Source organism: Phyllostomus hastatus, unplaced genomic scaffold (assembly GCF_019186645.2).
Source record: "Phyllostomus hastatus isolate PE091 unplaced genomic scaffold, TTU_PhHast_1.1 phas_scaffold_216, whole genome shotgun sequence".
Lineage (NCBI taxonomy): Eukaryota > Metazoa > Chordata > Mammalia > Chiroptera > Phyllostomidae > Phyllostomus > Phyllostomus hastatus.
Genome location: NW_025334018.1, coordinates 3,731,954 through 3,756,566, shown reverse-complemented (window position 1 = coordinate 3,756,566; position 24,613 = coordinate 3,731,954). Strand labels below are relative to the sequence as shown.

At 56.4% G+C, this 24,613-nt stretch overlaps 1 protein-coding gene across 6 annotated transcripts in view; it reads right to left on the bottom strand.

Annotated features, from left to right (window-relative positions):
* Positions 1–15,278, bottom strand: part of KCNN3 (potassium calcium-activated channel subfamily N member 3) — a 145,902-nt gene extending 130,624 nt beyond the window's left edge. For 3 of the 6 annotated variants that reach the window (XR_006783144.1, XM_045816524.1, XM_045816525.1), the window contains exon 1: positions 14,052–15,278. Coding sequence is in view for 2 of the 6 variants with exons in the window: in XM_045816524.1 (XP_045672480.1) it covers positions 14,052–14,975 (924 nt within the window). In the remaining 4 variants the exon portion in view is untranslated. Of the gene's footprint in view, positions 1–8,984; positions 9,042–9,623; positions 9,693–13,016; positions 13,126–14,051 lie in introns of those variants that run through there. The other 3 variants (XM_045816527.1, XM_045816528.1, XM_045816529.1) reach the window with 3 other exon arrangements.
* Between the last annotated feature and the right edge of the window lie 9,335 nt (positions 15,279–24,613).

Below are 24,613 nucleotides of genomic sequence, written 5' to 3'. Positions count from 1 at the left end.
GGAGGCAGAAGGAAAGCAGCATTTGCTAAGTGTCGAGTCACGGTGCTGAGGTTGACACTGGCTTTGCTTCACGAACCTCCTGCAAGGCAGGCACCATCACCCCCACCCCCTTCGGCAGATGGGCAAATGGACTCAGAGATTAGATCACCGAGCCCCACAGCCAGGCAGGGTCAGGGTTCAGATCTGGACCCAAGCCAGAAGGCCCAGGCTGCCAAAGCAGGGTGGCCTTGGTCGACAGGTCCCACCCTCCAGGCCCAGGACCCAGCACCGGACACTGGTAGGGTCGGGAGAAGACCTTAAAGGCTGTTCTTGTACACTTGCCCCACTCCCCTCCCAACCACAAAGAAAACGGGTGCAGAGGCTCTTCACATGGTCCCCGAGAGCCCTGGGCTGGGGGACATGAGGCCGGGGATCCCCAGTGGCTGGTCCTCTTCTGCTCCCCACTGTGAGGCCTGAAGGAGGAGGTCACTCCAACCTCTCTGCACTCTGGCATTAATCCCTTCCCCCACACCCCTGGTGAGCTGAAGCGTGGGAAAATTCAGAATGCATGTCTTGAGACTTTTGTATTGTTTCAGTAACTTCCCATAAGATCAGGCTCCCCAGCCATGCTTGGGGAGCTTCTGACCACGTGTGACTCTTCCTAGCCATCAGACTGCTCTGAGGTCAGCCTCCCAGTGACCTCTGGAAAGTGAACACCTTTGGTGCAAGAGACACATAGAACTTATTTGAATGTTTTTTAAAAACACGGCCAGCTATGCTGTGACTGTCCTCTGCAACATGAAGGGAGCCATCCCCCACGGCCCAGGGGCCCAGGCAGAAGCTCTCAGTGCCCAGGCCTGTGACGCCCCAGGATCTCTGGGGCAGGTGCTACTTGCAAGTGTGTTAAAACTGACACCCCCACATGTGGCCAGTCCAACCCCAATCTCCCATTTTCTCCCCCAAAACTGCCTCTCCCACAGTCTTCTCCATCCCAATGAACTCCATCTTCACACTTGCTGGGCCAGAATCTCGGCCTCATCCGTGATTTCCCCTTTCTCTCCTCCCGCCGGCAACGCCACCACAGCCCCACATTCACTTTATCCGGAACGCCTTCCTTCCAAACAGCCCAAGGCGCCAGCCGCCTCTCGCCACCTCGCCACACCCACCCATCCGTTTCACCAACTCCAGACACAGGCCCGTATTTCCGACGGAGACGTCCTGTACGGTGCATGCCGCGCTGCAGAGGCTCGGTATGAAAGCCAGAATGTGAGCTACCTTCGTAATTTCTTATGCTGATTACATGCTGAAATGGTAATATTTGTACTATTTTAGGTTAAATTAAAGATATTAACATCCATTTCACATTGCGACTTTTACTCTCTTCAATGTGACTGCTGGGCAGCGTAAAACCCCGCACCAGCTCACCCTCTGTCTCTACCGCGCATGGCTGTCGGGCCCTGCTGGGCGTGTCCCTGGCTCCCGCCTCTGCGCCCCGCCCTGCCCTGCCCCCCCTCCCCCCCCGCCCCTGCCCCTGCTCCGGGCCCCACAGAGACCTCCCCTCGGCTGTCCGGTCCTCAGCGAGGCCTTCCCTGAACATCATCGGCCTTTTCTCCAAATTCTCTGCCTATCCTAGCTTCATTTTTCACCACATTTATCACCATCTGACATAATAAATAACTAACGCACATCGTTTACTATCAGCGTTACCTACTAAAATGTAAGTTCCCAGAGGCCACAGATTTTTATCTTTTTTGTTTTTTTCTGCTGATCTGTGGTGCTTGGAACAGTCCTCACACAAAAGAGGTGCTCAGTAACCATTTGCTGAATGAATAAAGTCATCCGTTTCCTGCCTGGGCTCCCCAAGTGGTGAACACTTCCTCAAGGGCAGTGCCAGGCACACAGTAGGTGCTCGCTGCATGGCTGTGGAGTGTCAGGATGACCTGTCACCAGGATCGCTGGGGAAACAGAGGCAGCTAAGTCGTCCTGTGGAAGGCCAAGGCAATTGCCAGGGCCCCTGAGTTGTCACTGGGCCCCCTCCCCACCACGCTGTCTCCTCTGCCCCCACCCCCAGGAAGGCTACCCGCAGCCCCACAGCCACCGGTGCTTCAGGGGAAGGTACATTTTCTTTCCTTCCCATCAGTTTTTATTCTCCCAGTGAGAAGACAAATGTTCCCCCTCTGCCAGAAGGCCCTGAGCCACGCTCCTTACATTATAGTAATTAAATCCCCGCTGATAGGAGGGTTCAGGAGCGGACAGGCCTCATGCCAAGGGCTGGCCTGCAGGGAGGAGGCCGTGGGCGGGGAGGCCGGCCAGAAGGGCTGTCTCCAGCGTCTCCTGATAGTGAGAAAATCCCCTTAGCTACGATGCTCATGCAGGCGGGTTCCACTCACCTGCCCCAGCCCACCCCCCGGAAACACACCCCGAACAGCAAAGCTGCTTTGGCCCACGCGTCACAGCTCCCTTCCTGGTCACTCCTGAGCTCTGCTGACGCCCGCCGCCCTCCCGTGCGACGGCCAGCGAAGGAATTATCACCTCACCTTCACTTTTCCGATTTTCCAGATGACAAAGCAGAGGCCCAGAAACCACGTCTCCCACCCCCACTCCACGGCCTTGCTCTTCACCACAATCTTCACTGGTGCCCAGCAGGGGCCCAAAACTACGCTGATGCTTTACATACACGGTGTTTCATTTAATCCCCACAGCTGCCCTCAAGAGAGGGTGGTGATTACCTCCCAAGAAAATGGAATCCAAACATGGAAGCAACTCGCCCAAAGCCCCACAGGCAGCAAACCCGGACGTGTTGTGTTAAAGCCTCTTCTCCTAACGCCAGGCTATGTTGCACATATGTAGGGGGCAGAGGGCAGCTGGGAGAGATTCGAGAGATGACGAAAAGAAGTGAAGGCGAGATGGACCTGCCGGGAACCAAGGGCAGGGGACAGGCGGAAGAAACGGAAGACCGCCTCAGGTTTGTGGGTTGAATCCAGGCCCGTGCAGGCGGTTCTGTCTGCCATTAAGTACAGCATACCTGTCATTACTTGTTCAACGCCTGCCTCCCCACCAGCCCGAGAGCTCCATGTCTTACTCAGTGTTGAACCCCAGAGCCAACCAGAACACCTGGCACCTGTTGGGAAACAGAGGTGAGCTGAGGTGGGGGGTGCCCACGGATGGACATGGAAAGAGACCAACAGAGCAGAGGAGACAGTGAGGCACTAGAGTTTGCATGAAACCAGATGAGGGGCAGGCGTGCGGGCCCTGTGCCCAGGGAGACGCCTGCTGGCCAGGCCAGCAACCAGGTGGTCGGAGAGCTCAATCTAGCCTTGTGGGTACAGAGTTTACGGAGTCGGACAACGAGAAAATGAACAATAAAAACAGCCAGCATTAACCAAGCCTTTCACCATGAGCACGGGTCTGGAGACCAAGGCTCACGGACTCGGTTTTCTCGTCAAGGCTGCAGATCCCGGAAGCCACAGAACTGGACGAGAACACCAAAGCGCAAGCCCCTGACTGCTCAGCTGACCCCTGCAGAGCCCACGGGAGCCATCCTCAGCCCCAGGGCCCGTCCTCCCTGAAAACATACTCAGGGCTCCGGGAGGGTCAACAACCCTCTGCACCTAAACTGACGTCCTGCCCCTCCTGCCCTCCAGAGCTCCGACGAGGCTCTGGGCGAGGCTGGCGGCACAGTGAGGGCAGCACAGTCAAGTGGGTGGGGCAGCCAAGGTGCAGAGCTCCGAGCAAGCTAGAGCAGCCTCTTGGCTCAGAAGAGCCCGGGTCAGGAGATGATCTACAAACGCATGTCTGTCACCCGGGGCTCAGGGCTTTGAGGATGCTCCTGGGTCCTACTCCCAGCTCTGCTGTGTCCTGGCTGTGAGACCGGGGCCAGGGAAAGGCAGCCTGCTGTGAGAATTCAAATGAGACGAGGAGTGTGAAAGCACAGAGCAGGCCCTTAGTGAATGTCCACGTTCTTCTCTTCCCCTGCGTATCCCTCTTTTCAGTCCTGAATGAGACTCGGTGTTGCCTTGGAGTCACTTTTATGGAAAGGGAAAGAAGTTTCCATTTTATGAGAGCGGCACGTTCTGCCAAGCTGCTGGGGACAGAAGCGCTACATACGATCCCAGCCACCCGCAAGGAAACCCTCGTGAATCAACCTCCAACCCGGACTTATTCTTGGCTCAAATTAACTTCACTGCACCCCTGGGAGACCTTCCCATTGCCGGCATACAGCGGGGACCCCATCTGGCATCTCGTGCCAAAATGCCCTCCCACCTGGCCTAGCACTGTCGCTCCCAGGGAGCGGGGGAGCACCAGGTCCAGCCTGCAGCAGGAGAGGCAGGGAATCATGGGTCCAGCTACGGGGCATCTCCTGTGATCCCACAGCTGCCAAGCTCTCAGAAGAAGCCACCAAGGCAAAACCTGCCACAGGCAGCCCGGACCCGGGAGCCTGAGAGCCCTGTCAGTGCCATGATGAACCCTTGAAACCCCACTTGCCTGATAAAAAGGCCACTGTCAAGGCCACACAGCTAAGCCGTGTACAGCCAGGATTTGAGCCCAGGCCCATGTTGGAAACCCGGGCTCTCTGAGGAAGCGTGGGTGGAGAGGAACACATTTCATTGAGGACAGACCCCCTACAGCCGACTCGAGTCCTCAAGGGCTCGGGCCTTTGTGTTGCTGTGACACAGGGTGGGGCCACCACTGGTGTTCAGGGGACTAACACCCAGAATGCCTGGATTCCAGCTGCTCCTTGCCGCTTACAATGCTGAGTGGCCTCAGACAAGCAACATAACTTCTCTGGGCCTTGGGGTCCCGTAAAGAGGAGAATGGTTCCTGCCCTGTCTTCCTCCAGGGAAGGGAGGCATATACAGGGGCCCTGCCCACCCAAGCTGGCACACCTGATGGGCCTGTGGAGTCTGGCCGTTCAGAGAGGTACAGCACCACACCTGGCCAGATAGGCTACCGGCTTCCCAGAGGAGGCCTCCTCCGGGTCATCCCACCAACGCCATCCAGCGCTGAGCCCCTCCAAAGGCAGCGTAAGAAGCCAGCACACTCACCCCGAGCCCTCATCCTGGAGGAAGTGCCATCACCTGTCGGGCAGCTCTGTGCGCTCCCACATGTGGGAGCTGTTCAGGGACTGGCTGAGCAAGCCAGCATCCTTCCCAGTGGAAGCCAGAAGAGAGAAAATGGCCAAGCCCCAATTTGAGGAAGCAGACATCTTCTGAAAAAGAAGAAAAGGGTCTGCAAAAATCCTCGCTGGAGGAAACTTGCGAGGGTGCAGACAGATGCAAACTCAGCAAAGGTGCGAGGAAGAGCTGCCATTTATTGGCAGTCTGGGATATGCCAGCCACTGGGCTGGCCCCTCGCCCAACCATTAGCATGTTTAATTCTCACCAGACTGGTGAATGCTGCCATCTCCACTTACAAATGGAGAAACTGAGGCTCGGAGAGTTTGAGACACTGACCTTACGGTCACCTGGCATCAAGAGGCTGGGCCAGGATTACCCAAGTGCAGTCTCTTCCTCCAGCAGATCACCTGCCTCGAGCTAAACACCAAACAACAGCTCCTGCAGAGGCCCCAGGACGGTGCCCCGGCTCCCAGCAGCGGGTGCAGCCCACTCAGCCCCTGTGGGAGTGTCCTTTAGGGCAGCTTTCCCATTCACTTGACACTGAGCACCCTGCTTGTCCCTTAAGAAAAACGCCAAACAAGCTGACTCTAAAATAACAGATGCCAATTTGCATCTTATTTCACACATCATTTGCATGTTGTTCACTTAGTGTCACCAAAGGCTCTGCTCAGAATACGACTCCGGTTACCTTGCCATCAGGCCTTGTGGAAAAAAACACGGCCTCCACGCAGGCCAGCCCTGATCCCCTGGCGCGTGCCTCCCCCGCCCACGGCCCTTTGTGCCCCTTAGCGCCAGGTGGGAAGTTACCGCCTGTCACAGCAGGAAGGGTACAAAGAAGCTGGATTCACAAGCCCCCACAACCCTTTGAGTTCAAGGAGGTACCCTTCTGCAAGCCTCGAAGACGGGAGAAAGTCCTAGCATTGCTTTTCCTCCCTGGTCTGTCCTGGGACCGCCTCTGGTGGCCCTTTCCCATTGTCCCATGCTCCCAGCCCCTCTGCCTCGTCATTTGTCCCCTGACCGTCCTCAAGGTCTCACTGCCTCTGGCCTGGCTTCATGGGCTCATTTCTGTTCCCCGCCTACCTGTCCTGTTCCCACGTCCACACCTGATAAGCAGTGCTGAGGCCACGAAGCGCTGACTTTGAATGCAGAATAAGTGGGTCCCCGGAGGTAAGAAGGTTCCAGAAGCCCAGGCCAGATTGCCCCCCTTCCAGGGCACACCCTGCCTCTCTCTCAGTGTGCTGACTCACCCCCAGGGACCCATCCAGAAACATGGCCGGGGGCCTCGCCATCACCCAAGGTGAGGCCATTTGCTTTTGTGAGAAAGGGGGCACGCTCCTCATGTGCTCGCCTCTTCCAGAGCCGCTCCCACATCACCTGTGTGGGGCAGTGGCCTGTGCATCTGTGCCCCACTGTGGTCCTCAGGGTGGCTGTGGGTTAGCCGGCGCATCTTCTAAGCACTGACCTCATAAAAGCAAAAACTGGCAGACATCAAGGGTCACCGTGTGTCCAGCTTTGTGGTAGGTGCTACACCATAGGCAGGGGCTATGATTCCCCCTGGGAAATAGGCTTCAAATTCAGTAACCCCCTCAGGACCCACCACTGGCATGTCACCATATATGAGCCCAGAGCCCAAGCCCTCAACCACCACCACAGGCCACCGGCTGTGCCAACTAAGATCACGTGTTAGAGGAAAACAGCATCAGGCCTGCAGGGCTCAAGGGTGCAGAACTCTGAGCCCCTGGCAATTACAGGTATCAGTTAACTATGAAATCACCCCTGTGCCCTCATCCGGGCGCGAGTGTTTCGTTCTCCGCTCAGAACCCCCCAGGATGAGACCAGCCCCAGCAACTTTCCAGGTGCCTCCTCCCCGCACCCTGCCCTGCACACACCACATGCCCAGAAAACCCAGCCCCACTCCTTGCCCACTCCGCCCCCTGCCCGGGCTGCCAGCAGTCCCACAGTCAGTAAGGCCCCGGGCCCATGACCCTCCCGTCTCGGTCTGGCTGATCCTTCAGGGGCCACCTGCCACCTACAGGGAGCCTTCCCAATGTTTTGAATCGTGGACTCCTTCCTCAGTGCTTCCAACACTCTCGCCAGAAACCGCAGCCCAGCCTGGGTGGATGGGTCCCAGCTGCAGGCCTGACTCCCCTCAAGAACATGAGTTTGAGGACGACGCTCCTGTCTCTGCAACGGAGCAGGACACATGCACACTGAGGGGAGTCAGGAAGCTTTGGGGCAGGAAGGGAGTTCAGCATCTGAGCCTGGCTTCCCTGTTCAGCTAGAGGAACGAAGGCCCAGAGAGGTGGAGGGAGTTGAGAAAGGCCCTCAACAAGTCGGAAGCAAGAGGTAGAAGCACCTCCTCAGGGCTCCTTCAAAGCAGAGACAGGCCTTTCTTTAACACTGATGCTGGTGACAGAGCTAAACAAGCCTCACACCAGGGAAGTGGGAAACTGGGGCTCAAGGACAAGGAGAAAATTCTAGAATGAGGATGGAGAAGCCCTTGGAGATTCCCATACTCAAACCCTAGCAGAAAGACAAGCCCTGTACTGGAGACTAGGGCTCTGGTTCCAGAACCATCTCTCCTAAGATGGACACCAGGAACAAGCGACTCAACCCTCCTGTGGCTCAGTTTCCTCATCGGTGAGATACTGCTGCCTATACCAGCTCCTGGGGCCGCGGCGGGTCCTGAGGGACAACAGGTGGGATGTCAATGCTGGGCTGGAGAAAGAGAGGCCCCAGAGCTGTGTGCGGAAGTGTCCCCCTCGGTCTGGGGCCTGCTGGCCCACCAGGGCTGGGGCTGTGGGGGACCCCGCACTAGTCCTCTGAAGGACAGACTCTCATGCTCCCTGTGATGCCAATACCTGCCCCCTTGCAGCTGTGCCAGCACCGCCCCAGGCAGGCAGCCTCCCCAGACCTCCTGAGCTCTGACTGTGGGCCTGTCCACCGTCTCACCCTGGACCCCAGCTGTCCCCAGAGACCCCTTGCCTTGGCCACCCCCTCGGGACACTGTCTTTTCTGGGTGCCTGCACTGGCCTCTCCCAGCCTCCATCAAGCCCTATCTCTCGGTCAAGTTCCCTGTGTCCCAATGTCTCACGTCACTGGTCTCCAGCCCATGAACCCTGAGCATCTCTTTGAAGGATGGTGAGCGACCTGTGCAGCAGCAGCAGGGAAGCAAAGGCCTGCACTGCGCGTCAAGCGAGCCTGGGATCTCAGCCCTGCGCCGTCACCCACCAGCAGTATCAGCGGGACCCAGTGACTTCATCTGCAAAGGAGGGTTACCTCCTTCCAGAACCCTCCGGTGCAGAGCTGCTCCAGGCTTCCCCAATGGCCCCTGCCTCCCCTCGCCTGCAGCCTTTACGGGCCCAAAGCCGAGCGGTCCCTGCCCCCACCCCTCCTCCCCTCCTCCATTCCTTCCTCCGAGGAGCTCCTGGGGGCGGAGTGACAGGGTGGCGGAGGGGCACCTGAAAACCCATTAGCCTCCTCCGGACTTTCCTCACCAGAAAAAAGGCACAAGAATTTCCCTCCCCACGGCTCCTGAGAACAGCATGGTCTCATAATTCTCCACCCTCATTATTTAAAGAGAAATAGGTGGCTTTCTTCTTTTGCTCTCTCTCCCTTTGGGGTTTTGAAAGAAAAAAGAAAAACAGCTACCAATGAGCACGTCGGTCTGCCTGCCACCGAGCTGAGTGAGCCGGGACTCCTCGGGTGCAGCCGCCCCCCACAGCCCCTTCTCCCACTGCCTCTCACACACTCATTTTCTCCTCCCAACGCGCCTCACGGGTAACTGCAACCAGACCGAAGCTTTCTGTTCTGATTTCACATTTCCCTCTGGGCCTCAGCTTCACTACAGAGGTTACTCAAATCTCCTTTCATTTTGTCTTTCTTTACCTCATGCGATTTAGAGCAGGTCTCTGGACCACAGCCTCACAAGAAGGCGCACTGAGGGACCTAGAAGGCCATGGCCAGCTTCCTCATTAGCCTGCGCGGCAGATAAATGCCCCGGCGATGATGCCAGAGCCCAAGCAGGCGGGCGACACTGCCTGTGGGGAAGGGAAGTCCGGGCGCGCTGTGCGGTCTTTCCCGGGGACAGTTATAAATAGTGTGATGACCCGCAAAGGGGAAGCATATATAAAAGTTAGCTGTCCCCTCTGTGGGTTACAAACGGTTGACTCATGGCAGGCTGTCCACAAGGTTATAAATAAAGTCACCGCCACCCCGGGTAGGAGAAGGGCCTCGTTTTCACTGCCCCAGAGCCACACTTGCCCTCCCTGGGCCAAGACCCCCAGTGTGACCTGTGGAGATAAAACGTACACCTGGGGGCCCTTGGCACCTGGCTCCCAGGCTCCTGCCTGTAGCCAATGGCTTGTGAAGAGTCTCCTGCCTTCTGCCACCCCATCCTGCGGGCCACCCCACAGGGAGGGCCCACGAATAGGGGTCTGCCCTCTCCCTGCTTTCCCCACATGCCCGCAAGTACCTTGAGGCATCTCCTCCCAAATGTCGGAACATTCCCAACAGCCACCCACTTACCCTGCGCTGGCTCCTGGGCTGGCAGGAGGCGAGGCCATTCGCCCAGCCAAAGCCCCACTGCTGCCCTGCTTTTCTGTGGCCAAGACGTCTCTGAGCAGCAGGGCAGGGGTCAAAGGAGCTGGGACCGGGCCGGAGGCCGGGATGGACTCACTGACCTCTGTGAGCTGGCCCTAAGGGACCCCATTCCTCTTTGCAGAGTGAATGACTGGGGGGCCACGCTCCCTGGGCACGCAGAGAAGCCAGTCCTCTCCAGGGCAGCTTCCCGTAAGGTGGTCTGAAAATAGAAGAGGAACTAGAGATGAGAAAGGAAGCCATGCATGGGATAGAGAGGACAGCCAGGTAAGACTGTCACCCCAGCTAGCTCCTCTGCCCACGGCCTGGGTGACCCCAGCACCAAGGCCAGGCAGGAGGAGCGGCGGAGCAGAGGGGCAAGAAGGTGGTGGGGCAGGCAGGGGAGGGCACAGGGCAGGGCAGAGGACCCACTCTGCCTGGGAAGTGAAGCTCGATTGACTGTGAGAACAGGGATGGGAGACTGGTTCGAGGGTGTGCAAAACTGGAAACAGAGAGCTGCCTGCTGGCCCAGCACCCCAGCCTCCTCTGAGATGACTCCACACCCTGGCCTCTGAGAAACAAGGTCCACCCTTGACTGGCCACCTGGACAGACTGAAGAGAGGTACCAGCTCAGCAGCCAGTGGGGGAGCAGGGTGGGGTCCAGGAGTCCATGCCCGGGGAGGACAAGGAGGACCCACAGGGCCCCGCCCAGCCCCAGCTCTCTCCCCATCCGCTGGAGAGAACACAGCAGGCAGGGTAAGGCAACGGAGCAGGTGTGCCTCAAACCGGCTCTCGGAGAAAATAAAGAATGCCAAGAAGGACCCTAAGTCCCCACTGCCCCACTCCTGACTAGCACCAACGCCACAGAGACAATGTGACTAGGATTTCTTAGTAGGCTCTCTCAACCCGGCCACGTCAGGATGTCTTAGCCCTCAGAGTCAACTCAGCTATTGGAAACACACGGACAAATCTGGAGTCCTCATTCAGTCCAGGGTCAGTCCCGAACCTCCAGGAGCCCGCAGGGGCCATCTCTGGCACCTCCCTGCAGCACAGCCTCACAGGCCTGAGTGAACAGCTCTCCTGCTACCTGAGCCCCCTGAGCCCATTTTCCTGCCCCCGTCACCACCTACAGCTCGTGAAGGGGAAGCCAGGACGGCTCTGTCCCAATTTCTTACCTCCCCTCACTGGCTTCTGTTTGCATTAACTTTGGATCGCTCAGGGACAGGCTACGTTCCTCTCAAGAGAGCCAGCCAGGCCTCGTGGTGAATCCCTTCCCAGCAACAGATGCTAGTCAAAGGCAGGCAAATGGGCAGGCCACAGCTCCGTGGGAAACGGTAGAGAGCTTCAGAGAGCAGCAGCTCAGGCACAAGGTTAGCAGTCTTCCATCGTGGCAGGGGGGTGGAGGGAAGTGTCCCTGTCCCCACAGGCCTTTGAGTGGGAGCTGACACCAGAATCTGACTGGGGGGCCTGCAGCTACCCTGTCCATCTTCCGCTTCCAGACACAGAAAGTTCTCCAGCGAAAGAAACTGTCACCCATCCCACCCCCAGGCCTGCTAGTGACTCCGAGTGCTCCCAGTTGGTGGTTCTTCGTCCTCACCCCAACCCTCCTGTTTCCTCCACAAAGCTGGGAACAGACGCTCGCCTTCACCACCATGGACCCTGTGGAGGGACGGCTGCCTGCGAGAAGACTGGCCCCTTCTCAGAGCTTGTCCCTCCATCAGCAAGTCTGAGTTCCCAGTCTGTTCAGGCCCCAACCAATGCGGGAGCCTGAATCAGATAACAGGGAAAAGACATTTCTTTTTCTCTCGCCAGCATCATCATTACTAATAACAGTAACAAGAGTCCCGTTTACTAGTCCAGCTCCCTTCTCCCCACTTGCCAGCCGGGGACACAGGCTCACAGAAGCTCCATGGCTTGTGCAAGACCACACGGCCGGGAGTGGCAGAGCTGGAACTCAAACTTCAGTCTGATGCTTTGGAATGATCCTGTTTGCCTCCAGAAGAGAGGGCTGGCTGGCTACCTTCCCCCTCCTGGATCCACAGGGCCTGACACAGAAGACACGCAGAGAGGGCTCGTTCTGGAATGACTCGGTGTGTGGATGGACAGACAGAAGGGCTAGCGAGTGGGAGAGCAGGTGAAAGTGAGTCCTGCTGACCACGACCAGTACCAGCCCCGAGATGCACAGGAAGCGGCCGCCTCACCAGCTGAGGCAAACAGGACCTTCCCAGGTGCTGCCCTGTCCGAGCTGCCATCAGCCAGAGGGTCAGCGATTTAGAAACGAGTGACACCTGGCCCCTTGGGTCACTTCACCTGTCCTTCACACTGGGGCCTGCTCTCTCCGACTCTCCCCGAATGCTCCCGCAGCACGGCACCTGCTCCGGCCCCTTCCTCCCTGACAGTAGCACCCCCACCCCCCATTGCAGGAAGACAAATGTGCACAGACCGATGGCACTGGGAGCTGTCTCTAGGAAGAGCTCTGACCACAGGGATCCCTGGAAGAGGAGGTGCTGTCCCACCCCTTCCCCTCACACCCAGCACTTGGGCCATCAGCGGCTTCCCAGCAAGAGCTCGTGTGCTGAGGGCGGCTGCCACGCCTGCCGAGGGGGCAGCCCCTCTCCCTGAGTGCCCAGAGGGGGAGGCGGTTCTGAGAAGGCAGCGAGCAGAAGGACCTGCAGACTCAGAGGCTCATTACTGGGGATGACTAAGTGAGCTGTGCTTCCAGGGGAAACCCCACTCGCTTCTGCACGCTTGAGGGGTTCAAATCCTTGAGCTATTTCGACAAAGGCTGCTTCTAGGAGCTGCTCCCCTGGGCAGCCCCCTCCGAGAGCAGCGTGGCTCCTAGCAGAGACCCCCACCTGGAAGTCCTGGCCCTGGCTAGCAGGTCATCTGACAGGTCCATCCCAGCCGTTTCCAGAACAACCGAGTTTGCCCATCCCCTGCTAGAACTCGAGGCTGGGAATGGGGGAAATCCGATCAGCACCTCCCAGGTTTTAGCGGCTGGATTTCAACAAGGAATGTGACCGTCTCGCAGCAGCTGTGCCCAGCCTGAAACAAGCTCTATTTGAAACCTCCAACAGCTGAACCCCTCCCAGCTACCGGCGGCCAGCCCAGCCACCCCCTGCCCAAAATGACAAATAAGAGAGAAATGCAAGCAACAAGGAAGCACCCATACACACACACACACACACACACACACACACACACGCAATCACACGTGCACACATATACACACCCCAACAAACTGGGGGTGAAAGGTAGACGGGAAAAACCTACTTGTCCCAAGACTCCCCCAGTCTCCAAGCCTTAGAGCCCACAGCACGCAGAGCAGGAACAGAAACCCACCTTCCTCAAGCCCCACTGCCCTGGAGGACGCGACTTCCAAGGCCCCTCTGGGAGGGAACCCCGTCCTCCGCCCGGGGCTGGACTGAGAGACGGGAGCAGCGGGGCCAGCTCCCCCGCCACAGCGGGCGCTGCCGGTCTCCATTGGCGCGCGCTCACACACTCGCGCACACACTCTCAGCCTTATTTATCCCGAGAGAAGGCGCTGAGGTGGGAGGGGAGAACCGGGCCGAGCTCGGGAGCGGCTCTCGGGAAGCCCGGGAAGCCTTGCCATCCCATCCGAAGGAGAGGCCCTACCCCCGCCCCCCAGGCCGGTGCCAAGGTGGCGCCCATCTGCTCTACCCAGGGAACACCTGTAGCCATTTTTACCAGGGGATGTTTATGAGGCAGCAGCGGGTTTATTCTGAGTCCTCTTTCCCGAGGGAGAGGACCGCTGGTTTCCTCCACCTGTATTTTTACCCCAGGCCCCAGGAGACTCGGGCCATTGGTGCTTTTTTGATTTCACCTTAAGTCTCTCAAAGACAAGGAGGGAAACAGAAACTTGGGAAGAGAGGGAGCAGACAGAGAGAGGAGAGACTGGCATGGAATCCCCACCCCCCCACCCAGACATTTATTTCTGTTTTATCCTCGGGAAAATGGAGTGAAGCGAGGAGGGGAGGAGAGGAGGGGAAGTCACGGGAACCGGCAAGCACATCGAGGCGGAGAGAGTGTAATTAATTGGTGCATTAAGCTCCTGGGTTATGCTTTAGTATGGGTGAGCCAGGAGGAAAAACGATTTCTCAGAAGGGATTCTTTAATCCTCCCTAACACGGAGTCTGCAAATTAGGCACAGTGCATGGGGATGTCCCCCACCAAGAAAGCGAGGAATGAATTCTCCCAGGATTAAGAAGGAAAACCATGGGAAGTTCGAGTGTCCAATATAATTGAGCAACCGCCTCTCCCCTCCACCACCTTTCTCCCGAATCTCTCTCTCCCTCTCTCTCTCTGTACCTGTATATTCCTTTTGTTCAAGGTATAAAGAGAAACCGCAACTCCTACCTTTGAGTACAAACCCCAAGAGAGCTCGGTCTCTATCACCATAACAACAATTCCAAACATCCCAAAAATCAGAGCATAGTCACTCAGTCGCTTTCTCTTTTCAAACAGGGCCCTCCTGTGTCCCAGCTTATAGCCAATGTTTTGGTTTTTCCGCTTGTTGGCTTTGGGGAAGGTGGTGCTGCTGGGGGTGGTGCCGGCGTGCTGGTGGTTGTGGGTGGCATTGGGGTGATGGAGCAGGGTCTGGTGGGCATGGTTGTCCTCCCGGGAGGAGATGACGATCTCTGGGGGGTTGCTGGGGCTGAAGAGCTGGAGGGGTTGGCCCTCAGGCTCAGCCTCGATGAGGTTCCTTCGGGAGGCGCTGAGGCGGCTGAGGGGCTTCATGACCCCACCACTGTACTTGCAGGAGCTCATGGCAATCTCTGTGAAGGGGTTGCTGTCCCGCCGGTGCACCAGGGGGCTGGCCTGCCTGTGCCGGCCGCCTCCACCAGGCCCACTTGTGGCTGTGGAACTTGGAGAGTGGCCAAGCAAGTGGTCATTGAGATTGAGCTGGCTGCCTTGCCTGGAGGAAGGGTGGAGGATCGCGGTGGAGTTGGACAAAGGGGGGGCCCTGAAAGCAGTGGGAGAGGAGTGCAGCAGGCCAGGGTGGACAGGCTGGCTCTGGAGTTGGGCGAGCTGAGACAAGGGATGCGGTGGCTGCTGCTGCTGCTGCTGCTGCTGCTGAGGCTGCTGCTGCTGCTGCTGCTGCTGCTGCTGAGGCTGCAACGGGGGTCCTGGGGGCTGCTGGGGGGCTGCTGGTGGTGCTGGCAGTGGTGGTGGTGGCTGCTGCTGCTGTTGCTGCTCATCCCCGGAGGACGGACAGGGGCACTTGGGGTCTTCATCCAGGTCCCCCACCCCCGAGTCATGGAAGTGCCCAGAAGTGTCCATCTTGGGGCCTGGCTGGATTCCCTGCAGCGCAACCCCCAACCCCAAAGCCACACTTGCTCCAGAGATGTCCTCAAAGAGAGCCAGGCATCCAAGCTCCCCACCAGAGTGTCTTGGCTCCAGTCCTCTCTCTGTGGCTTGCTCCGGCTCTCTGGGGCTGCTTGGAGTCCAGACGCTTCCAGTCAAGAATGCATTGTACTGGGCAGGAAGGGAGGGTAGGAGGGGAGCTTGGAGAAAGAAGAGGGGAGAAAGAACTGTCTCAGGAGGTGGTCCTCTAGGAGCTTGCGAGGCCAGGCTCAGCTTCACTCCTCGCTGGCTCAATAGCTTTGCTCTCCTCCTCCTGCCACTGTTATATTGTAAGCCCAGCCCACTTATTAGCAGCTGGTCTCATTGGCTTGGCTTAACTCTCCCACCACCTCCTAACTCCGCCCTCCCCATAGGCTCCTCCCCGTAGGAGGGGCCTGCCGCCCTCAGCTCCAGCCCCGCGACCGCAGAGGGAGGGCTGGGAACTGTAGTTTCTGCTCCCCCCATAGGAGCTGAGCAACTGCTCCCTTGCTCCGACAGGTAGAAACCGGGAGCCCACGACTATAAGCGATGTACGCGGCACGCGAGCAGTAGGGAGGAGGGGTAGAGGGCCTCCTAAGGAGGAAAGCTGTGCGCCCTGATGTGAGGGCAGGAAGCAAGGAAGACAGTTACTAATGGCCAAGGTCTACGATAGGCTGTTTCACACATATTATCCAGTTAACATCCTCCAGACACCCAAGGAGGTGGGCATTATGTTCCTGTTCTACAAACTGATGCTCAGAGGTGTTGAGCAACAACTACAAGGTAATAGAAGCAGAGGGGATCCACGTCCTCTTGAATCCGGGTGGATAAGCTCACCCACGGAAACCCTGCAACTTGTATGCAGGCGCCTCCCGGGTACTTCTAACCCTCACATCGACCCTATGAAAATGTCATCATTCGCCTTTTACAGACGAAAACAAGGGAGAGAGGAAGGAAGGAAGGAAATCACTGGAGCACAGGTAAGTAATTTACCAGGTATCACCCAGCTTGTAATTAAGGGTGCTAGGACTTGAACCCAGGTCAGTCTGAACCCACGCTGCCTGTCCCCTCTTCCAGGATGCCTCCCCCTACGGTGCTCAGCACAAAGTAGTTGCTCCGTAAGTGTTGCTGGAATGATGGGGGCGGGGGGGGGGGGTGCAGAGCCAGGGAGAAGCTGCAGAGGAGGAACCAATCTCCCCAGGACAGGATGAGTGAAGTGGACCATGGCTCCCGCTGGGCACCAGAGGGTCTGACAGGAAGACTGAAGACCCCCGTGGTACTCCCCACCTGGTCTTCCCTATGGGGCTCTGAGAGTCAGAGTTGGGAACAGCTGTTGGCTTCCCAGGTTCAGAACTATCATCAAGTATTTATTAAGCTTCCACTGTGTGCAAAGGGGTTCGAAAGAGATGGGACCAGAACTGAATTCCCTTCCATTTCTGTCTGCAGCAGCTCTGCTTCCCCGTCACCCCTTGGCCTCCGTCCAGCTCCTCTCTGGGCAGGAAAGGAGAAGCCATGCACACACACACAGAGATACATGCATGCGGGTGTGTGCATGTACGCATGTGTGCACACACTGGCCCTCAAACATGCATTGGCCCATACACATGCACACACACACACACATGCACAGGAAAGCACACACTTCACAAGTTTCTAAAACAGCTCTCCGGAGTGGTGACTGGCAAGTGGCCAGGTCAGGAAGGGGCACAGCTCCCATTGAGTCAGCCCTGCTGCTCTCCCTGTGCCAGCTTCACCTCTCAGCCCTGCAGCCCTGGTGACAGCGAGGTAAGCATTACCTGTGATATAAGCACAACCCCATAAACCTGAATAAATTACAATTAGCCACACATAATAATCTTTTTTTAATCCTCACCCGAGGATATGTTTATTGATATTAGAGAGAGAGGAAGGGAGACAGAGAAACAGCAATGTGAGAGAGAAACATTGAGCAGCTGCCGCACCTTGCCCAGGGATGAACCCACAACCTAGGTATGTGCCCTGACCAGGGATCGAACTCATAAATTTTTGGTGTATGGGACGATGCTACAACTAACTGACCAGGGCACAGATAATAATCTTGACTGTTGTTATTATTGTCAGTGATATGATCGTTCCTTCCCCCCTCTCTCCCACCACTACAAGTCATAGCACTGGGGCTCAGACACAAGCCTGGGGGTCCCAAGTGTCTTCCAATGACCACGCAGGCCCTCCACTGTCCTTGCGTGCGCGCACGCACACACACACATGCTCACGCACACCCTCCAACATGCCCTGCCTTTCCTCCCCTTCCCCTTAGTCTTCTTGGTCTCCCTCCCTCCATTCCCAAACAGTCACCGGTTTGGTTCAGTGTTCCAGATCACATACTTAGACTTCATTATTTCCTAATAAATGATCATTACTATGTTGTTAGTAGCAGACGTGTGCTGTTAGTATTGGTTCTGAGTGCCAATAAGCATCTGGGCTGTGACAGACTCCAGGCCTGGACATCTCTGTGCCCCCCCCACAATAACCTGCGTCTGGCTCCACGGGCCTTGCTGGGCCAGCCTCTACCTCCAGTTCTGCTGGCTGTGCCGGCTGGATCCCAATGGGGAATGTGAGAGTAAGCCCTGCTATCATGGATGGGGATGAAAAATAGCTGGGGGCAGGAAGAGAGGAACCAAACTATGCCAGGGCCAAAGGTCAACTGGAGATTCATCTGGAAATAGGCTAGGACTTGACAGCTAATGCCACTAAGCAGCTCATGCTTAGTTAGAGTCTGTCATGGTGAGGGCTCTAGAGCCGGACTGCCCAAACTGGAGCCCCTCTCTTCCACATGGTGGCTGTGTGACCACAGTCAGGCAGGATCCTCAGCTTCCCTCTCCATGAAATGGGAGCACTAGGGCCCCAACCTTGAGGGGTTTGGGAGGATTAGATGCAAGTCAGTATGAGTGGGCTCCCCCACGGGCCCATCCATGGTGACCTTGAAGCCCTCAGTGGTATGCTGGAGCTGGCTGGTACTGGCTCAGAAAAGCCAACTTGCTTATCTCTTCCAGATCCCAGATCCAGTGATGTCACATTGAGAGCTTGTCAAATTGATAGCTCATGTAGAGACACTGATGGTGGAAGTATTGACACCACAGGAATTGGCAAACACTTCACAGCAGGGTTGACCTTTCTTTTTTTTTAAGATTTTATTTTTAGAGAGAGGGGAAGGGAGGGAGAAAGAGATGGAGAGAAACATCAATGTGTGGCTGTATCTCATACACCCCCAACTGGGAACGTGGCCTGCAATGCAGGCATGTGCCCTGACCAGGAATCAAACCGGTGACCCTTTGGTTCACAAGCTGACACTCAATCCACTGATCCACACCAGCCAGCGTGGGGTTGACCTTTCTTGGTGAGCCAGTTGTTAAATACTTACTGGCTGTTACACGTTTACCAGCACACTTCTGTCCCTTATCCCAGTATTGTTACATACAAAATGTGCACTTCACCCTCCTCTAACCACTGTCTGAGCACTCCCCCTCTTCCCTCCCTCTCACCCACACAAGCTTCACCACTCGCTTGCTCTGTGACCTTGGGCACATTGCTTAACCTCCTTAGCTCCAACGAGGTAGCACAGACCAAGTACTTTGTCATCATAAAGTACCTAATGGATTAGTAAATCATCTGGGGCAGCTGCTTAGCCACAGGGCCTGACCATAGCAGGTTTTCCATCTGCCCTAGAGATGTACTGCTCTCCAGCCTCCGCCCAGCATGGCTGCAGGTTCCAATCCTCACTGTGGGGAAATCTCCGGTGCTGCCCTAGCCCCCAGTTAAAACCATGTCTTCAAAACCACCCATGAGTTGAAGCCATCACCCATTTTATAGGTGAGGAAACCGAGACATTAGATAGATTAAAATACTTGCCCACAGAAACGAACTAGTAAGTGGTGGCCTCGTAGGAATCAAACCCAGATCTGTTTGACCTGCAAGCCCAAGCACCTTTCTGAGATGCAGATCAATAGGACTCAGTTTTATTGGGGTTTCTTAAACATTGTCATGTGACTCACATAGCCAGCCCTCAGGAACTTATGGTCTCACATAGAAACTAGCTGTAGTCACATGGGATGGTTAAACACACACACACACACACACACACACACACACACACACACACCCCAGAGCCCTGACTGGTGTGGCTCAGTGGATTGAGCGCCAGCCTGCAAACCAAAGGGTTGCTAGTTCGATTCCCAGTCAGGGCACATGCCTGGGTTGTGGGCCAGACGATAGAGTGCATTAAAGGCGGAGGGTAGTTAATGAAGGCTTCAAGGAGGTGGTGAGATTGGAGCCACACCTTGAAGAATGGGCTCTTCCTTCACACAAATTAGGCCTACTCAGTCTATAAATTCCCCTGTGAGGGGATTTGGTGGAGTTTCGTACCTCAGAGAGTACAGCGAAGGTGAGCAAGGACATGCTCACCAGACCCAGTAAGGCAAAGGCAGCCTTTGGCCGTACCAGCTCCGTGTCAGCCATGCTTAGCCCCTGCCCTCCTTCCCACACTCACTCCTCCCCCTTTAAGCTCCAACAACACCAGCCTCTTAGAGTTCCTCCCGTAAACCGTGCGGTCTCACACCTCCACGCCTTCGCTCAGGCCATTCCTCTGCCTGGCATGCCCTTCCCTACACCCTCACCGACACACTTCTTTTTCGCCCATCAGAATAAGGCTGATGGGTTTTCTTTCTTGGGAAGCCTCCCTCAAATTTCCCAAGTCCAAATCCGGGGCGCTCCTCCAGTATTTTCAGGGCCTGGTGCTCACCCCTATTCCTATTATCAAACAGTGCAGCTGTTGCCTCTGTGTGTCCTTCTTCCCCGGACTGTGACCGACTGGAGGGCAGGAATGATGCTGCTCCGCCGCCGTATCTGCAGCTCTTGTAGAGAGCCTGGCATCTGGTAGACTCTTAATAAAAACGACTTGAACTGAAGTGAACTTGAAACCTGGGATAAGTCATTTAGAGGCAAACAAGAGGAAGTAGTAGTAGTTTCTACAACAAATAATAAGCACAATTTCTCTATCAGTAAAACGAGTGCGATAGAAGAGGTCATTCTTAGATCACTCAGCTTTAAAATCCCATCATCTATGAGCTGTGTGATTGGTTTCCCTCGAAGGTAGAACTGACTGAAAACAGGCCTAAGAAAAGTGATGACCTGTGGTTTCTATGGCTGTCTTTCCCACTAGACTATGAAGTCCTTGAGCACAGAGGTCTAATTTTCTTCTATATCCTCAGCACTGTACAGGGTGCCTGGTCATGTAAACACTCACTAAAGGTTTACTGGGTGGATGGATGGATGGATGGATCAGTAGATGAGTGTGTGGGTGTATGAATGAGTGGGTGAGCAGATGGGTAAGTGGGTAGGTGGGTGGGTGGGTGGGTAAATGGGTGGATGAATGGATGGGTGGATAAATAGGCGCTGGGTGATAGAAGGAGGGGTGAGTAGATGGGGGAAGTGTGGGTGGATGAGTGGGTGGATCAGGGGATGGGTGGGTGAAGAGGTAGGTGGATGGATAGATGGATGGATGGATATGTGGATAGATGACATTTAGATACCATAACAGATAATAGTGGGGTTTTTAGGAAAACCAGTGGTGTTTAAGGATACCCTTAACCTTGTGGGATAGATAGTGTCATAAAGATCAGCCATACCCTCCCTCAGACCCTGGGTGGTTGGGTCCGAGCTCTGGGCTGAAGAGCTCACAGCCCATCCAGGTTCAGTCATTACTGTGTTCTTATCTGGGAGCTTTGCTACTAGATCAATTAATGCTTTAATAATAAAAACAACTCCCTGTGTTTGTATAGCACTATAGTTTATAGTTTTTCAACTATTTTCACATAAAATGCTCCACTTAGACTTCCTGGCAGTCCATGCTTCTTTTGTCTGCGTCCCTGAGTGTCCAGACCCTGGGCGAGGCCTCCTAACTGGAGTCTGCCCCCCCTCCCAGAACCATGGCGGAAAGAGTAGGGCAGGACTACAGCACCTTTGACCTGCCCCCAGGCCACCCACCAGCAACCCTTTGCCGCCTCTGGGTGCTGAGGCTTCCTTAGCTTCACACTGTCACCACCAGTAGCCTGCCTGTTGGAGAGAAACTGAGATTCCTGTATGATATCTGGTCTTTCTATAAAGGGGAAATGCAGCCCAGCGCCCCATGCCCTGGTGCCTGCACTGCGGGGCCGCTCTGGGCACGCGTGGTTCCAGTGGGCCCGTGGGCTGGGGTCAGTGCCCTCATTCTACAGAGGAGGAAACCGAGTTAGGTTCCAGAGAAGATAACTGGGGTATTTTTGCTGTCAGAGGAGGTAAGAGGCCACGCCAGGCAGGTCTGTCCACTCACAGGCCAGTCACCCTCTCCACTGAGCCTCCGCCCCTGGGCTTCCTCCCCTTCTAGAGAAAGTACGCTGCTGCCCTCCACTCCTGCTCCAGGTGCTCCATAGAACGCCCGCCAGCGAAAGGAGTAAGGGAGATTTCATAAGGACGGCTCTACGGAGAAGAAGGGTGGCAATGCTGCCCCTGAAACTCCACGGCCACCCAGGCTGGAGAGTGGAGGAGTGGAGCGGCCAGGCGGGGGTGCCGGGTGCCTGAGGCTGGGGGCTGGCCCAGGCGGTTGAGAGCTGCCATTTCCCTGCCGGCGACCACACAAGCCAGGAGTACCCATCTGAGCCTGTAAAACTGGACCCTCTCATGCTGTTTGTGAAAATCAAGATACATTTTGAAATGCTTCTCCTGACCCCTTCTTCATGGCTTCTGTGGGGTGAGAACTTGCTGTTCTAGCCCACTGAGTCAGTCTGGCTGGGAACGTTCACTCACTGGAGGAGTCAAGGGTTAAACGGAAAGTGCTGACCCCATGACTCAGAAGAAGGCTCGGGATATGGGCACAAGGTGTCAACACCCTGGGAGCTGCGTAGGTGCGCACACTGTGCAGACTGTAAAGTGCCGTCCGTGTCACCTGGGCAAGCACAACTGGAACCTGGCGAATGAAGGAGAGAGAGCCTGCAGACACCTGGTTGGCCGGAGCTCAGCACCCGAGCCTCACCCACTGCTCAGGGCTGAGGCGGTGGGTGGAGGCCATCGCCTGCCCGTGGTGGGGCGGGGGTGTGTCCACACAGCAGTATAGATGATGGCACCATTCCCCCACCAGACGCTGTGCCTGGCACACAGCACACTCTCAATTCAGACTTACTGAATAAATCAGCCTCCTGGCCCCACTCAGAGGAAAAAAAGACCTCTAACAGTTCCCCAAACCCAGAGCCAGCACCTGAGCTGCCCAAGGGAGGGCTTGGAAGTAGGGCAGCCAGGGGGTCTAGCACAGAGGGAAGGAGCGGGCACTCTGTGGCCCCAGACGACCCATGCTCTGGACAGTGGGGGTAGCACGTGACTGACAGAGTCCCAGGGCCTGGCTGGGGACTTGGGCCCAAGCCCTCTGAGCCAGCCAGGCACTGCCAGCCCTTCCCCGAATGCAGTTGGCCAATGACAGCTCCAGCAGGGAGCTCCTGGTGGCTCCTGCCCAGTTTGGCATCTGAGATGGAGACCCCAGCTGGCTGAGGCCCACCCACCTGAGGCAGCAACCTGTAGTGGGTTTGTGAGGAGTGTGGCGACCTCTGCTGGTGGCATATGCACATAGCTCTGCACTCCAGGCAACTTGGCGGGGTGGGGGGGGGGCACCGAGGAAGATCCCAAACAGAGCTTTCACCCAGCCTTAACTTGCCGCCTCCTTCTGTGGAGCCCAGGGACTGCATCTGGGGCAGAGACTTGCCTTTGTTAACATTTTGCAAGGGTAGCTCCTATTTGGCAGCTTCCTTGAGTTTCTTCTCCATTGGGAAGGAAGCTATTATCCCTGTCCTCTGTCCTAGGTTAGGGAGCCTGGAATGAGAGGGCTCAAAGGGACCACAGAGATGCCTAGGGCCCATTCTTATTAGCAAGGGGAGAAGACCTCCCAGAGAAGGCGGGTGACCTGCTTAAGCTCACATGCGAGTTAAGAACAAAGCCAGGGGACCCAGACCAGGGTCCCCTTTTAAGGGGCCTGTCACCTCTCATTCGCTGTTGTATAACCAACAGCACAGCTCACCACAGCCTCTCCTGCTGTCTCCCCAGGTTCATCCCAAACCAAAACTCCCAGCGACATGTGCTCTCCACTTGGCTGCTAAATGAGAACACGCCCCTCCCTCTCGTGCACGGCATTCACAGGCAGAGCCAGCAGCGAGGCCCTCACACCCAGCACTTTGATGCCCATAATGCAGAAGGGCAGGCGTCTGCTCACCTCCCTTTCTTTCTTTGCCTTCCTTCTCTCCCGGTAAAGGTGGAAGCCGGAGGGTTGCTATGGACACTGCACTGGGGCTCTCCCTCCTCGGTGATAATCTGTAGCGGCCCTCCCTGCTGGAGTCCCTTCTCTGATTGCCAAGCCTTGGGGGCAGCGGGATGCCTCACAGGAGGCACCAGGCAGCCAGAGAACCCGGGGATTCAATGGGCTAAGGGGAAGGGGAGAGCGACAAGATGGAAATCACCCAAAATTGGAAGCAGCCAGCCTGACCTATGTAGGTAGATTGACAAAACCCACGTCGATTTAGCCAGAATTAGAAAAGCAATAGTGTCTTCACAGGCTCGCCATCAAATCAGACACTTGAGGGCTGTGGCCGCACCTCCCCGCAGGCTGCTGGAAGGAGGGCAGGCGGGGCGCCCGCGGCCGTGTGTGGGAGCAGGGCCCGCAGGAAAGACCTGGCAGCCCTTTGCTCTTATGTAAGAACAACCCCAGGGGTCCAGGAACTTTTCTGAGCTGGACTCCTGGCCGCTCAGCTGCCTGTGGGCGGAAGCACCCCAACTCCCCACTGTGACACAGCCCGTCATTCGCTCTCGCCAGGAGATTAGGTCGAGGTCACTACTACTAGAGCCCCCCCACATGAAAACAGCCTGCTCCCCGATCCCTTAGGCTCCCACCATGTGACCAGAGAACGATCACCTCTAACCCTAACCCTTTCATGGGGACCCAAGCGTATGGCCTCTGCCCACGTCCCCTCCAGAGACCAGTGAGGCCACAGCTTTTTCTCTGACTCTGGGCTCTCCACCATGAAGTCAGAACACTGTCACCTACACACCAGACCCGGTCCCCAAGACCATGAGACTCCACACAGCCACAGACTCAGGTCCCTGTGACAGGGAGGTCTGGTGTGAGCCTCCTTCCTCTGCTTCCTTTGGGAAGGACAGTCCAGAGCCCCCAGTGGCCATGAGGAACCGTTAAAGAGAGGACCTGTAGGAAAGCATGTTGGACCTTAGAAGTCACCGAGCCTATGCATGGGACCTGCCTCAGCATGCCCATGGGGAGGACGGAGCTGGCTTCACTCTGCCCTGACCACACCCCCCCCACAGGCACTCATCCTGGAGGGAGAGTGTGACTGGACAGGGAGGCTCATCTGCAGCCCAGAAGACCCATGAGACGGACACAGAGATAGATGTAGATGTGGGTGTGGACACACGTACGTATACACGCCTACATGCATATAGATGTGTGTGTGTGTATTTCTGTGTGTGGGCATGTATTTATGTAAAAAGAGGTTGGGAAAGAGAGGTAGAGGGAGGTGATCAAATCCCCA